Here is a 15,138-nt window from a genome sequence, read left to right as displayed (position 1 = left end):
ATGGAGAAGCCTCGCGACCCGAAACCCAGCCGCTTCTACAAATGCAACAAGGAGGATGGCAAAATTGTGGAAAACGCTCCTGAAATCCTGGCGCTGACGTGGAAGAAAATCAGCGACAAGGCGGTCATAACCGGAGGCGCCGGTTATCTCGGCTTTACGCTCGGCTGCGCTCTGGCTAAATCGGGGACCAGAGTCATTTTGTACGATTTTAACTCGCCAATCTGGGACATTCCAAAGGGAATAATATTAATCAAGGTATGTTCTGACCCAGGCTTTCCCCCCCCCCCCCAAAAAAAAGCACGAGGCAGAATCCTGGTCCCGTCAAAACCCCTTTTTATTAAACGAATGTGAATTCCTCTCCTTTACACTCAGCAAACCGTCTTTCAAAGGAGCATTTCTGACCACAGACCTTATCTATCTTGGAAAGCTGCCAGGTCAATATTTTCAAAATGAGGTGCTGTGCAAGGAAAGACTTGGGCACAGAGTCTCTGAGATTCACGGACAGATCTTCACACTCCTGGAACGAATCTGAATGAGTGAATTGTTTCCTGCAAAAGCCCCTTTCGCTCCTCTTCTATATCCTATGGGAGGGGCCATTCACCATCCACCCGTGACTTTACTCCCAAGTCAACCCTGATTTCTGAGCTGTTCTTTCCTTCTGGCATGTGCACACTGGGAACAGGCTCCAGCTGTTCCTCTGCCTCACTGTTGACTAGCCCCGAAGGCAGCTGAGAACTGCCAGATAGCCCTGGCCCCCTCTCTGCCTCCAATGCAGAGCCCTCGTCCCCCAGACTCCAGGATTGGATTATGTTCCTCCCCAACCTCCTCGCTGGTCTTCTACCAGCTCCGATGGCCACTGGCGGGCCAAAAACCTGTGTTTACTGCCGATGTAAGGTTGCCAACCCCTTGTGTCGTTTGGCCTCTGAGCTCCCATCGAAAGCTAAACATGAGGCTTGCCAGTCAGAATTTCCAACGGCAGCTTTTAAGAGGGGCGGACTTCAACTCCCAGGAATATATTTTTATTTATTTTATTCATTAAGAAAATTGATGGGGCGGCCCAAGTCGTGCATGATTACTCCGGCTGGCTTGCAGAAACAAACCCCCATAATCAAAACCCCAACAAACCCTTCCTGCTTGTTGCAGGGGGGGGGGCATTTTTGTGTGAAGTCCAGCTGCTTTGTGTGTGAGTCCGTTGTGCGGCTTTTGTGTTGTTTTTGTGTAAAGTGTGATAGTTGGGTTTTTTTTTTGTGTGCTCTCACTGACTCTGTGAGGTCCCTGCTTGTTGCGGGAGGGGCATTTTGTGTGAAGTCCAGCTGCTTTTGCATTGTGTCTGTCCGTTGTGCGGCTTTTGTGTTATTTTTGTGTGAAGTGTGATAGTTGGGTTTTTTGAGCTCTCGGTGACTCTGTGAGGTCCCTGCTTGTTGCAGTGGGGGGGGGCATTTTTGTGTGAAGTCCAGCTGCTTTTGCATTGTGTGTTGTGAGTCAGTTGTGCAACCACGCCCACTCAGTCACATGACCACCAAGCCACGCCCACCTAGTCATATGACCACCAAGCCACGCCCACCCAGTCATATGACCACCAAGCCACGCCCACCACGCCCACAGAACCGGCAGGGAAAATTTTTGAATTTCAACACACACACACACACACACACATACACAACAACAACAACAACAACAACAACAACAATCAAATGAGCCCCTTGATAGGCTCCATCCCTCTCTGTGGTCCCCCAGGCTGGTTGGCCAAACCAGGTCTTCAGGTCTTCCAAAAGGGTATCAAAATGGCGCCAATCCTTTCTCTGTGGGAAGGATCTTCCACAGGGAGGGAGCCACCGCAGAGAAGGCCCTTCTTCTGGGTCCCATCAGGTGGAGCTCCTTAAAATAGGGGACCCACAACAATCCCTACTTCCCTGCTCCGGTGGGTCGGATAGATGTGACTGAGAAAAGACTGACCTTCAAATAAATTGGGGCCCCCAATCCAGGGAGAGCTTTAAATTCTTCAGCCGACGTGCAAAAGACGGTTCTGGGAGTTATAGTTGAAGTCCGATAGGCTGTTTTATGAGCCCCGCCTGGGGGAAAAATGGACCCTTGTCCTCCAATAACTTATAGTCGTAACTTATAAAGCCCTTCATGGTATTGGATCTGGGTACTTGAGAGACCGCCTGCTGCCAATTACCTCCCACAGGCCAATTACCGTACCTCCGACAGACCCATTAGATCTCACAGGGTTGGCCTCCTCCGGGTGCCATCTACCAGCCAATGCCACCTGGCTATTACCCAGGGGAGGGCCTTCTCTGTGGCAGCTCCGGCCCTCTGGAACAAACTCCCCGCAGGGATTCGGACCCTCACCTCTCTCCAGGCCTTCCGAAAAGCCGTCAAAACCTGGCTTTGCCGGCAGGCCTGGGGGTGATGAGTTCCCCTCCCCTCTCGACATGTATGGTTGTGCGACTGTTGTCCACTTTTATTATTTGTATTTTGTCTTTTATGTTCCCCCTTTTTTCCCCCTTGAATTGTTCGCTGCCCTGAGTCCTCCCGGAGAAGGGCGGCATACAAATAATTACAATACAATACAATACAATACAATAAGACACTCATACAAGTTTTCTCCTGCTTTACAGTCGGACGTGAGAAATTTTAGTGACTTGTATTCAGTCTGCGAAGGGGTGGATTGTCTCATCCACGCAGCCTCGTATGGGATGACCGGCATAAAACAAGTGAGTCCAGCTTGATTTTCCTTCTGGAGTTTTGCAAACGATGCCGGCTCTCTTGAAGATGGGGGAAGCTTATTCTGAAACCAGGGGAGGGTGAGTTCTAGTCCTGCTGTAGGCGTGAAAGCCAGCTGGGTGACTTTGGGCCAATCACCAGCAGGTGATGAGAACCAAGTCTTATCTTAGGCATGAAAGTCGCCTGGGTGATTTTGAGCCAATAACCAGGAGACAGTGAGTTCTAGTCCAGTCATAGGCATGAAAGCCAACTGGGTGACTTTGGGCCAATCACCAGCAGGTGATGAGAACCAAGTCTTATCTTAGGCATGAAAGCCAGCTGGGTGACTTTGGGTTAATTATGTACTCGCAGTCTAATCCACCTCAAAGGACTGTTTTTTTTTTGCGGGGGGATATATATAATTTCTGGGGAAACTAGAAGGAGGAAAAAGCATTAGGTATGCTTCCTAACAGCAGGGACTTGTTCAGATTGGAGTCAAGACTGACTTGAAGGTCAGCAAATAAATCTGGACAGTTGATCCAACACGAAAAAGAAACGCAACATTTCAAAAGCCCTTCTAGGACCTTCTCCCGTAACCGTTCAGGAAATACAGAGGGAATAAATAGAGCCGTGCTTCTCAACCTCAGTCTCTTTAAGACGCATGGACTTCAACTCCCAGAATTCCCTTGCCCCGGGGAATTCTGGGAGTTGAAGTCCACCCATCTTAAAGGGACGGAGCTTAAGAAACACTGGAATGGAGCAAGTCCTTTTCTGTGTTGTGTGTTGTGACATTGTGGTTCTTCCTCTTCACCCAGTTACACAGGAAACGCATTCGGTCGGTCAACATCGGAGGGACCGGAATCGTCCTTGAAGGTGGGTACATGGTGTTTTGTGTGTGGTTGTGGTGATGGTAGGCAACAAAAAAAGAACTTTTGCTGGCCCAATGGGGCAGCCCTTGAAGAGCATTCGGAGACTTCAGCTTGTCCAGAATGCAGCCGCGCGAGCGATTGTGGGTGCACCCCGGTACACCCACGTAACACCTATCCTCCGCGAGCTGCACTGGCTGCCTGTTGGGCTCCGGACACGCTTCAAGGCGCTAGTCGTCACTTATAAAGCCCTTCATGGTATTGGACCTGGGTACTTGAGAGACCGCCTGCTGCCAATTACCTCCAACAGACCTATTAGATCCCACAGACTAGGCCTCCTCCGAATTCCATCTACCGGCCAATGCCGATTGGCTACCACCCGGAGGAGGGCCTTCTCTGTGGCTGCTCTGGCCCTCTGGAACGAGCTCCCCATGGAGATTCAGACCCTCACCACCCTTCAGGCTTTCCGCAAAGCCCTTAAAACCTGGTTGTTCCGACAGGGGCTGACCCTGCTCGAATTGTGTGGTTGTTGATTGTTTTTAAATTGTTGTTGTTGTTTGTCTGTTGTTTTCCTCCTGTTTGTATCCCCCCCCCCTTACTTTGATTTGTGAGCCGCCCTGAGTCCCTCTGGGAATAGGGCGGCATAGAAATGCAGTAAATCAAATCAAATCAAATTCAGGATTGAACTATTTAGAGGAGACCAAGCTTGTTGTGGCCCGCCAGCGGCCATCGGGGCTGGCAGCAGATTCGGACAGTGAGGAGGCTGGGGAGGAACATGGGCCAGTCCTGGAGTCTGGGGAAGGCTCTGAGGAGGGCTCTGTGTCAGAGGTAGAGAGGGGGCCAGGGCCGTCTGACAGTTATCAGCTGCCTTCAGAGTCAGACATCAGTGAGGCAGAAGAACAGCTGGAGCCTGTTCCCAGTGTGCGCATGCACAGAGCTGCCGGACAAAGGGAACAGCTGAAGAACAGGGGTCGACTGGGAGTAAGGCCACAGGTGGACGATGAATTATTTCCCAGAGGAAATAAAAGAGGAGCGAAAGGGGAGGGGACTTCTGCAGGAAACAATCCATTCGTTTGGTCGTTAGATTCGTTTCAGGAGTGTGAAGATCTGTCCGTGAATCTCAGAGACTCTGTGCCCAAGTCTTTCCTTGCACAGCACCTCATTTGGAAAATATTGACATGGCGGCTTTCCAAGATAGATAAGGTCTGTGGTCATGAATATTCCTTTGAAAGACTGTTTGCCAGGCCTTCACTGAATGTGAAGGAGAGGAATTCACATTCGTTTAATAAAAGGGGGTTTGTCGGGACCAGGAATCTGCCTCGTGCTTTTTGGGGAAGCCTAGCTCAGAACACCCACATTGACTCCAAACTTCTAGCTTTCCTTTGCATATCCACAATTTAAACCCCCCCCCCACCAATAAAAATAGTCTACCAGCCAATTATTTTTCCTGCGACACAATTAAAACAAAATGTCTTTCAAGTTGAAAGCCAACTCTCGGTGTCATCCTGGAAACATCCCTACCCTTGCCAAAATTAATTTCCCCTTCATCTTCTCGCCCAATACTTTCCCACTTCTCAGATGAACCGATAGTCCGGAGATCTCCTGGTGGTCTCTCATCCCAATACATTTTCCCCCAGCTCTGCCTCGCTTGAGGTTTTGAAGTCAACCCTGATCAGCTCCCCTTTATCTTCCAGGTTTGATGCAACAGTGGCTCACTCCTTCAACCTCTTGCCCTTCCACCACCTTTGGGTCATGTGGCGTGATTTGCACCCCCAACCTTGTCCCTTTCTGTTCCTCCCCAGTTTGCAAGCGGCGAAGAATCCCCAGGTTGATCTACACCAGCACCGTCAATGTGGTTTTTGCAGGAGAAACGATCGTGGACGGCAACGAAGCCACCGTATCCTATGTTCCTTTAGAGCAGGTACGTCTTCCGGCTGAAATAAATTACAGGTGGGCCTCAACCAGAGATGGGTTCCTGCCAGTTCTAACCTCTTCTATAGAAGAGGTTCCACAAATCTACAGTGCCGTTTAGAACCGGTTCCAGCTCCCTCCACCCCACGCCCATCCGCACATCATCAAGATGAAGAGCAAGAGGAGGAATTCTGGGAGTTGAAGTCCACAAGTCTTAAAGCTGTCAAGTTTGAACACCCCTGGGTTTTTTTTCTAAAGGGTTAGGGGTGCAAGGGTCTTGTAACTTGACAGCTTTAAGACTTGCATGCTTCAGTGCCAGAGTTCCTGAGCCAACATGACTGGAGGAGGAATTCTGGGAGTTGAAGTCCACAAGTCTTAAAGCTGTCAAGTTTGAACACCCCTGGGGATTTTTTTTTTCTAAAGGGTTAGGGGTGCAACTTGTAACTTGACAGCTTTAAGACTTGCGTGCTTCAAATGCCAGAGTTTCTGAGCCAACATTTTGGTTGCTAAGCAAGAGCGTTGTTAAGTGAGTTTCACCACATTTTACAAGTTGGCCACTCCCACCCAGCTGCATGGCTGGCAAGCCACTCCCACCCAGTCACATGGCCCGCAAGCCACTCCCACAAAGCAGGCCACACCTACATAAGAGGTTCTAAAAACATTTGAAACCCACCACTGGCCTCAACCTATGACCGCAATTGGGACTGGAACCTCCGGGGCGAAGAGAAGCAGTCATTAAGTAAGTCACGCCTGATTTTGGAGCCTTTTTTTGGTCACGTCGTTAAACGAATCAAGTGGCCGTTAAGTGAATCCGGCTTCCCCCGTTGAACTTGCTTGTCGGAAGCCACAAGGTTGCAGATAGTGATCCCACGACCCCGGGACAGGGCAACCGTCGTAAGTGCGTGCCAGTTTCCAAGAGTCCGGATTTCAATTAAATGATCATAGGTTGTAAGTGCCAGGACTGGTTGTAAGTGATTGAGTTCGGCCCTGCTGTAACTTTGAACAGTCGTTAAACGAATGGCCGTAAGCCGAGGACTGCCTGTAACTTTCAAGCATCGGGATGAAATGGGGAGTTGGATTCGAACCTCCTGTGGGCTGAAGGGACAGAAATGAGCAGTTGATTTATGTCCAGGTTGAAAATTTTGCACAAGCGTGCAAAGTGTGCACTCCAGTTACTCGAAGCATTTTGGAAGGTGCAAGAAGGCAAATTGCAATTCTGAAGCCAGGTGGTTGTTGTTGTTGTTGTTATTGTTGTTGTTGTATGGCTTTTGAATCTCTCTCTCTCTTTCTCTTTTAGCAAGTTAATGAATATTCCCGGACGAAAGCCATCGCAGAACAAATGGTCTTGGCGGCTAATGGATCATTCCTGCCAGGTGCTTCTCGGCAAATTTCTGCGTGTGAAATTGTGCCCTTCATCTCTTTCCCCCCCCGCACCTTTACGGTCCAAGAAACTAGGGAGGGTTGTTTACCACTTCCCATTCCTTCCTTCTGTGGGCTCAGCTGCCTCTTATCTGAGTCTTGTCTAGCCTGTGTCTCTTAATCCTGTCTCCCAAGCTCCTTCCAACTACTGCAATGCGCTCTACATGGGGCAGCCTTTGAAGAGTATTCGGAGACTACAACTCATCCAGAATGCAGCCGCGCGAGCGATCGTGGGTGCACCTCGGTACACCCACGTTACACCTATCCTCCGCGAGCTGCACTGGCTACCGATCGGTCTCCGGATACGCTTCAAAGTGCTAGTCGTCACTTATAAAGCCCTTCATGGTATTGGACCTGGGTACTTGAGAGACCGCCTGCTGCCAATTACCTCCCATAGACCCGTTAGATCGCACAGATTAGGCCTCCTCCGGGTTCCGTCTACCAGCCAATGCCATCTGGCTACCACCCGGGGGAGGGCCTTCTCTGTAGCAGCTCCGGCCCTTTGGAACGAACTCCCCGCGGAGATTCGGACCCTCACCCCTCTCCAGGCCTTCCGGAAAGCCGTCAAAACCTGGCTGTGCCGGCAGGCCTGGGGTTGATGAGTTCCCCTCCCCTCTCGACTTGTATGGCTGTATGACTCTTGTGTATTTTAATTACGTGTATTGTGTTTGTGTCCCCTTTTCCCCTTCTGAGTTGTTCGCTGCCCTGAGTCCCTCCCGGAGAAGGGCGGCATACAAATAAACTAAATCTAAATCTAAATCAATCATTACATCAACTGGTTAGTCTACCCTAACCCTAACCCTTTCGGACCTAAGGGACCACTAAATTCATAATTTTAAATCCCGCCGACCACTAATGTGATCTGCCCAATGATCGGCTGGGTGGGAGTGGCTAGGTGGTGATTGTGACTGGGTGGGGTGTGGCCAACTTGATGTCACTCACGTTGAGGGGCGCCTCACTATTCGCCCCTCCCCTGCACGCCCAGGCTCTTTAGGGCTCCAACAGGAAGCAGTTGCTGGAGCTAAGCAGCCGCCAGGAGAAAGAGTTGGCAAAAACAGCTCCGTTCGAATTGGATCGGACCGAGAAGGAGGCTCAGCGGAAGCTCCTCACTGAGGACTACGAGCATAGGCTATCCAAGCAGAGGGAGGACCTGCAGGAGTGCAAGGCCAGGGACCAGCGCCTGGAGGCTCAGCGGGCTGAGATGGTCAGCCAGTTCCAGGCCATGATGCTGTCCCACTGGAACGAGGCCCTCCAGCTCTTCGCCACCAGCGGCTCTTCCCTCCAGCCTTCGCCCAAAGCCCCCCACCAGGAGGCTGAAGCGGACCCCAAGTCAGAATTTCTGCCCCCCTCCGACCCACAGAAAAAGACCCCAAAGGGGGAGGCTCTCTGCAGCAACACAAGTGTTCATTGCACATATCCGTTTTTTTTTCATTGCACACCGCTGGGCGCCCACGAGCGAACCGGAAGTAGTGGCTGCCGGAACCCCCCCTCCTCCCCCCCAGTGCATGCGCCTTCTGGTTTGGGCACTCGGTACTGAAAAGGTTCGCCTTTTCACTGAGCTAGGAATTGCACCCAAAGGACTAAAGGTGGTCATTTCACACATTCAAGGATTCATCCTGACTTGCTTTACTTTACACAGGAGGAGGAAAGTTACACACCTGTGTAATCCGCCCTCCTGATATTTATGGACCGGAAGAGCTGCAGCCTTTGTGTCGGTTGGCCGTACGTATTTTGATGGGCATCCCTGATTAAGAGTTGGGGTGGGGGGTGGGGGGTGTCACAGAAGCCCCTTTGCAGGGAAAGCTAACAAGGTCTTTTGCAAACGGGTTGCACTGGCCAAACTTGGCTGAACAATAAACCAAGGAACTTGATTTATTCTGCAGGTAAATAAGGCCTCCAGGCAAGATGAAGAGGAAGCCATTAAGCGTTGGGCATTGAGTTTTTGTTTTTCTAGCTCTGCATTTTAGATTTTTTTTAAAAGGAGAAAAAGTGACATAATCCACTCTGCGTTTTTCTTCACCTAAGAATACATCAATATATCTCCTCCAGGATTGCTTTGAATCTGTTTTTTTTAAAAAACTTGGCAACTTTAAAGTCTCTGGACTATCAACTCCCAGAATTTCTTAGCCAGCGATGGCTAGGGAATTCTGGGAGTTGAAGTCCACAGATCTCAATGTTGCCAAGTTTGGGAAACCCTGCTCTAAATGTTGGGGAGGGAGAAAGAAAGAAGAGAGAGAGAGGGAGAGGGAGAAGGAAAGAAAGAAAGAAAGAAAGAGAAAGGAAAAAAAGAAAGAAAAAGGAAAGAAAGGAAGGAGGGAAGGAGAGAAGACGGGAAAAAGGAAGGAATGAGAGAAGAAGGGAAAAAGGAAGAAAAGAGAGAAAGAAAAAGGGTGGGAGGGAGAGGGTGGGAGGGAAGAAGGGAGAGAGAAAGAAAAGGAAGGGAGAAAGAAAAAGAAAGGAAGGAGGGGGGAGAAGGGAAAAAGGAAGGAATGAGAGAAGAAGGGAAAAAGGAAGAAAAGAGAGAAAGAAAAAGGAAGGAGGGAGAGGGTGGGAGGGAAGAAGGGAGAGAGAAAGAAAAGGAAGGGAGAAAGAAAAAGAAAGGAAGGAGGGAGGGGGGAGAAGGGAAAAAGGAAGGAATGAGAGAAGAAGGGAAAAAGGAAGAAAAGAGAGAAAGAAAAAGGAAGGAGGGAGAGGGTGGGAGGGAAGAAGGGAGAGAGAAAGAAAAGGAAGGGAGAAAGAAAAAGAAAGGAAGGAGGGAGGGGGGAGAAGGGAAAAAGGAAGGAATGAGAGAAGAAGGGAAAAAGGAAGAAAAGAGAGAAAGAAAAAGGAAGGAGGGAGAGGGTGGGAGGGAAGAAGGGAGAGAGAAAGAAAAGGAAGGGAGAAAGAAAAAGAAAGGAAAAGGGAGGGCGGGGAGAAGGGAAAAAGGAAGGAATGAGAGAAGAAGGGAAAGGAAGAAAAGAGAGAAAGAAAAAGGAAGGGTTGGAGGGAAGAAGGGGAGAGAGACAGAAAAGGAAGGAGAGAAAGAAAAAGAGAGGGAGGGAGGGAAGAAGTAAGGAAGGGAGTGAGGAGGGAAGAAGAGAGAGAAAGAAAAGAAAGGAAGGAAAAAGAAAAAAGGAAAGAAAAGAAAGGATAAAAGAATTCAGGTAGCTTTTCCCTTCCTGTGTTGTTTCTTTTTAAAGCATCCGTATCTTCTACTTTAGCTGCACCTCTGTGATGTCCCCGTTTTGCCAACAGCTCAATTTGGAAAGAGGTTTTTTCCACGTCCGTATCGGCGATCCGGGAGTCCTGACCAACTGGGTCCATGTGAAAAACCTGGTTCAAGCCCACATCCTTGCTGCCAAGGCTCTCACTCCCGAAATGGAATATGTCGCGGTGAGTTTCTCATACCCCAGCCTTCCAGAGATAACGTGGGCTTCACCCGTAACCATTATGCCCTGATTAAAGGCCTATTTTTTCCCCTTATCGTTCTGGTGTTGTTGTTTTTCCCCAATTGGGATTCTAACATACAGGTTGTCCTCGGCTTAAAACCACCACCGAACCCAACAGCATTTCTGTTGCTAAGCAAGGTCGTTGTTGAGGGAGCGGTGCCCCGTTTTACGACTGTTTTTTGCCAGTGGTTCCTAAGCCAATTGCTGCAGTCATTAAGCGAGTCTGGCTTCCCCCACTGACTCGCACTTCGACCATCGGGCAGAAGACATCAAAGCAGATCCAGCCAAACAAATAGGTTTAAAAATAGTTTCGATCCTTGGGCTGCCCGACTCTTTTTTTTTATATATATATATAAATGTGTTTTTTATTTTCCATTTTCATTTTCGTACAGTCACATATATACTGTGCATAACCAGGGTCATATAACATTAAACAATAAACACAGCCATTCCTCTTGTCAATAATACCCCCCAAAATAAAGACCCAATGTACCTCTTTCCATACACCCTTTCTTTCGCCCCCCTCCAACTTTCCATCTTCCCTCCATCCTTCCCCTCTATCCTACTTCCCCTCCCCCTCTACGACTCCCCTCTCCCGGTACACTCCCTCCCTTCCTTCTCACCCTCCCTCCAGTCCTCTCCCCCACCCTCTCTACCCCTCTTTCTTCTATCCCTCTACTCCTCCCTTCGGTGTATTTCTACTATCTATTAATATATTCAGCTTATCCTATTTTTACAGTGGAATTATAGAGCAACAGTATACAAGTGCAATCACATTACCTTAAAATCTAACACATACTATATATCCCCCCTCCCCCCTAACACCCCCCTCCCTTCCCCCCCCCCCCAACTTCCCAGAGCCCGTACACGGTGTAGATTTTTAACAAACACAGTCTAAAATGTATTAAGACAAAGGAAATAATAAAAAAAAGGAAATTAATAACATCTCTGCATTGAACTCAGCTTCTTCCTGTTACACTAACTTTGAGCAGCTTAGATTTAGAGACTAATTTGGTTCTACACCTAATAACGGCAGCAAGACTGTTGGTGGCGCAATACTGGAAGAAGGAAGACTTGCCTACAACTCAAGAATGGACATTGAAAGTCACAAACCTAGCCGAGATGGCGAAAATATCGGCATATCTTAAAGACCACTCAAATGAGAGATATAAACGAGACTGGAAAAAATGGATTGACTATACACAAAACAAATACGGGACTAAGAAATTACAGATAGCCTATGCTTAAGATTAGGGCTGCCCGACTCTTAAACACAATTCAACCACACACACGCGGAAATGTATGACTGGTTTTTCTTTTTCTTTCTTTCTTCTCCCCCCCCGCCCCAAATTACTTGCATGGGGATTATTCGTTGTACTATTTATGTTGTTCGTATTTTGTCGTCATGGACTGCACCAGTGAGGCTAAAACCAATTTCGTTGTATACATGATGTACAATGACAATAAAAGGCTATATTATATACTACTATTTTTTATGTTTGCAACGGTGTGGAAGCATCGCAGGCATTTCGAAGGCATTTCCTTCCTCACCGGTGTCCTTCTTTAGGGTGGCCAGGTGTACTTTATCAACGACGGGGAAGAGGTCAACCTATTTGAATGGCTCTCGCCCTGGGTGAGTACAAGATCTGTAAATTGATCTCTGCACATTGTTTAATTGCTGATGGAAAGACACAGATGAGGGCCCTGAACAGTCAATCCTTGGACCTCCGTGACCGCCTGGTATTCCTCCATTGTCCATTTAGTGGGTTAAAAACCTCTTGTCTTCTTCCTGCCCTACATTTTGGCTCTGTTGACTAATACAGGGGTCTCCGAACTTGGCAACTTTAAGACTCATGGACTTCATCTCCCAGAATTCCCCTGCCAGCTCTTCTATCGTTAGACCAGGAGTGTCCATTCTTGGCAGCTTTAAGACTCGTAGACTTCAACTCCCAGAATTCTCCTGCCAGCTCTTCTATCTTTAGGACAGGAGTGTCCATTCTTGGCAGCTTTAAGACTCGTAGACTTCAACTCCCAGAATTCCCCTGCCAGCTCTTCTACCTTTAAGAGTGTCCATTCTTGGCAATTTTAGGACTCATTGACTTCATCTCCCAGAATTCCCCTGCCAGCTCTTCTACCTTTAGTCCAGGAGTGTCCATTCTTGGCAACTTTAAGACTCATGGAGTTCGTCTCCCAGAATTCCCCTGCCAGCTCTTCTACTTTTAGGCCAGTTGAAGCCCACAAGACTTAGTGACCAAGTTTGGAGACTCCTGGAGTAAAGAATTGTCCTTGCCAATCAGTCTTCCCCTTTATTTTCAGTTCGAAAGACTGGGCTACAAGAAACCATGGATCCGTATTCCTGTTTTTCTGGTTCATCTAACAGGTAAACATTGGCTCGATGCTGGTTTCTTACTGGGTTTGAAATGCTACGCAAGAGGGTCAACCTATTCTCCAAAGCCCCTGAAGGCCAGACAAGGAATAATGGATGGAAACTGATCAAGGAGAGATTCAACCTAGAAATAAGGAGAAATTTTCTGACAGTGAGAACAATCAAGCAATGGAACGGAAGTTGTTTTTAGAAGTTGTGGGAGCTTCATCCCTGGAGGCTTTCAAGAAGAGACTGGACAGCCATCTGTCAGAAATGGTGTAGGGTCTCCTGCTAGGGTGGGTGGGGGTTGGACTAGATGACCTCCAAGGTACCTCCCAGCTCTGTTAATCTGTTGAACCACAGCCAGTTCTTCATTCTGATGAACCTCTTTCAGATTTTCAAGTTGGTCCTGAATTTATTTATTTTCTTAGAAAATAGGATTCCCCCCGCCCCTCCGTCCCCCAGTACGTAAGACAGAGATGGGAAAGAAGAAAGATGGAGGCTGGGCACGCATTTTGCTTCCTGTTAAACTTATCACTGCAAGAGCTCTGCTTTCTCTTCCACAGCTGTCGTTGTGGAAAAAGTACAAAATCTGTTGTTCCCCATCGTGGAAATCCCACCCCTGATCACCAAAAATGAAGTAAGGCATCATTGAGTAATTGGGGAAGGAGCGAAGGGGCTCCTTGGTGGCAGGAAACTACTGTTGTTCGGTTTGCCAACTTTTTGCCCTCGGTGTCCCTGGAAGGAAGGGTCTCAAATTGTCTGATCTGCCCATTTTACACTGAGGCTACAATCTGTTGTGGCCCGCCAGTGAATCTGGCAGCAGATTCGGACAGTGAGGAGGTTGGGGAGGAACCTGGGCCAGTCTTGGAGTCTTGGGAAGGCTCTGAGGAGGGCTTTGTGTTGGAGGCAGAGAGGGGGCCAGGGCCGTATGCCAGTTATCAGCTGCCTTCGGAGTCAGACATCAGTGAGGCAGAGGAACAGCTGGAGCCTGTTCCCAGTGTGCGCATGCACAGAGTTGCCAGACGAAGGGAGCAGCTAAAGAACAGGGGTCGACTAGGGAGTAAGGCCACAGGTGGAGGATGAATGGCCCCTCCCAGAGGGAATAAAAGAGGAGCGAAAGCGGAGTGGAGTTTGCAGGAGACAAATTAGTTTGCTTAATTGGTTCGTGACTCTCCCCTTGCCAAGTTTTGCAGAGGTTTGCCTGTCAGCTCTCCAAGCCAGATAAGGTCTGTGACTATAAATCCTCCTTGAAAAACTTTGCTAGATGTGAATGAGCAGAATTCACAGTCAACGAATAAAAGGGTTTTTTGTCGGGACAAGGAGTTTGCTTCATGCTTTGGGAAGCCTCGGTCAGAACACGATCGATTTTTCAGCCGCCTCCTTTGCCTGCATGTTGGCTCTGTTCTACCCAATGTTTGTTTATTTGCTCAGTTTATAAGCCATTCAATTTTTTTTTTTTACCCCAATCATGCAACAGTTAAATGTGGAAAATGCAGAGATCCTGCCAACAAATCCTTTCCAACATCACCAAAGCAAATATCAGAGAAATATCAGCATCGAGACCTGGGAAGATACTTAGATTTTAAGCCAGGTTTTAAGCAAGGCTTGGAGGAGGAAGGTTTTTAAAGGCTGGTTTTAATAGGATAAAGGCGGGTTTCATAAATCTCTTTCTTCCCGATTTACAGGTCCACAATATGTGTGTCACACACACCTTCAAAATTGATAAAGCTCAGGCCCACCTCGGCTACCTCCCAAAAAAGTACTCGTTGGCCAACTGCGTGGATCATTTTATGGAAAAGGGTCCCCGGCCGAGGAGTTTTTTCTTACGGAAATGCCTTTTTCTACTAGTCCTCCTCGCGGGGATAATCGCACTGTCCATGAACTTCACTGAAGTCCGAGATTTCCTGCTCGATTCCTGGGAAAAATATCGCTATCTTCTGGAAATGTAAGGCGGGGCGGGCATTGCTCGCCTGCCAGTCCTGAGACATGGGGATGGGAAGTGTGAGGCACATAGGCTTTGGAGTCATCCCCCAACGCATAGGCCAAACAGGTAGGACGAAGAGGGTGCGAGGATGATTGTTCTGAAACTCAAACGGCGAACGGACGGGTCGACCAAGCGCAGCCACGGGAACGTTGCACACCGCCGTCTTCTCCGGAACTTCCTTGAGATCCTCCAGAGGTTTTGCACGGCTGCATGAGGAAGAAAAACGAAGGCCCAAAAGTGGGATGTTTAAGCCCCCCACCTCCACCCCCACCCAACCCGAGCTCCGTAAGAGCCCCCCACAAGGATCAAGATTGGTGTCCCCTTCTCAAGATGGAGCCTCTAAGTATGACGTGGAGGATGCCATCAAGATAACGGACCCGTGTGGACACTTTTATTTCCATGTACCTCCATCTGGCTAATGTTTGGGTCAACCGTGCCGAGGCGCTAAAAATTAAA

At 48.6% G+C, this 15,138-nt stretch overlaps 1 protein-coding gene across 1 annotated transcript; it reads left to right on the top strand.

Annotated features, from left to right (window-relative positions):
- On the top strand, positions 1-14,647 carry SDR42E2 (short chain dehydrogenase/reductase family 42E, member 2). Its single transcript, XM_087729243.1, has 11 exons — positions 1-255; positions 2,622-2,717; positions 3,522-3,579; positions 5,375-5,493; positions 6,781-6,856; positions 8,542-8,624; positions 10,137-10,274; positions 11,898-11,963; positions 12,647-12,710; positions 13,262-13,335; positions 14,384-14,647. The coding sequence occupies exons 1-11, from the start codon at positions 1-3 to the stop codon at positions 14,645-14,647; spliced, it is 1,293 nt and encodes a 430-aa protein (XP_087585369.1).
- Positions 14,648-15,138: the final 491 nt, after the last annotated feature.

This window comes from Thamnophis sirtalis, unplaced genomic scaffold (assembly GCF_051295495.1).
Source record: "Thamnophis sirtalis isolate CommonGarterSnake01/CBP01778 unplaced genomic scaffold, rThaSir2_p1.2 scaffold_14, whole genome shotgun sequence".
Taxonomy (NCBI): domain Eukaryota; kingdom Metazoa; phylum Chordata; class Lepidosauria; order Squamata; family Natricidae; genus Thamnophis; species Thamnophis sirtalis.
This window is presented reverse-complemented; position numbering and strand designations above follow the sequence as displayed.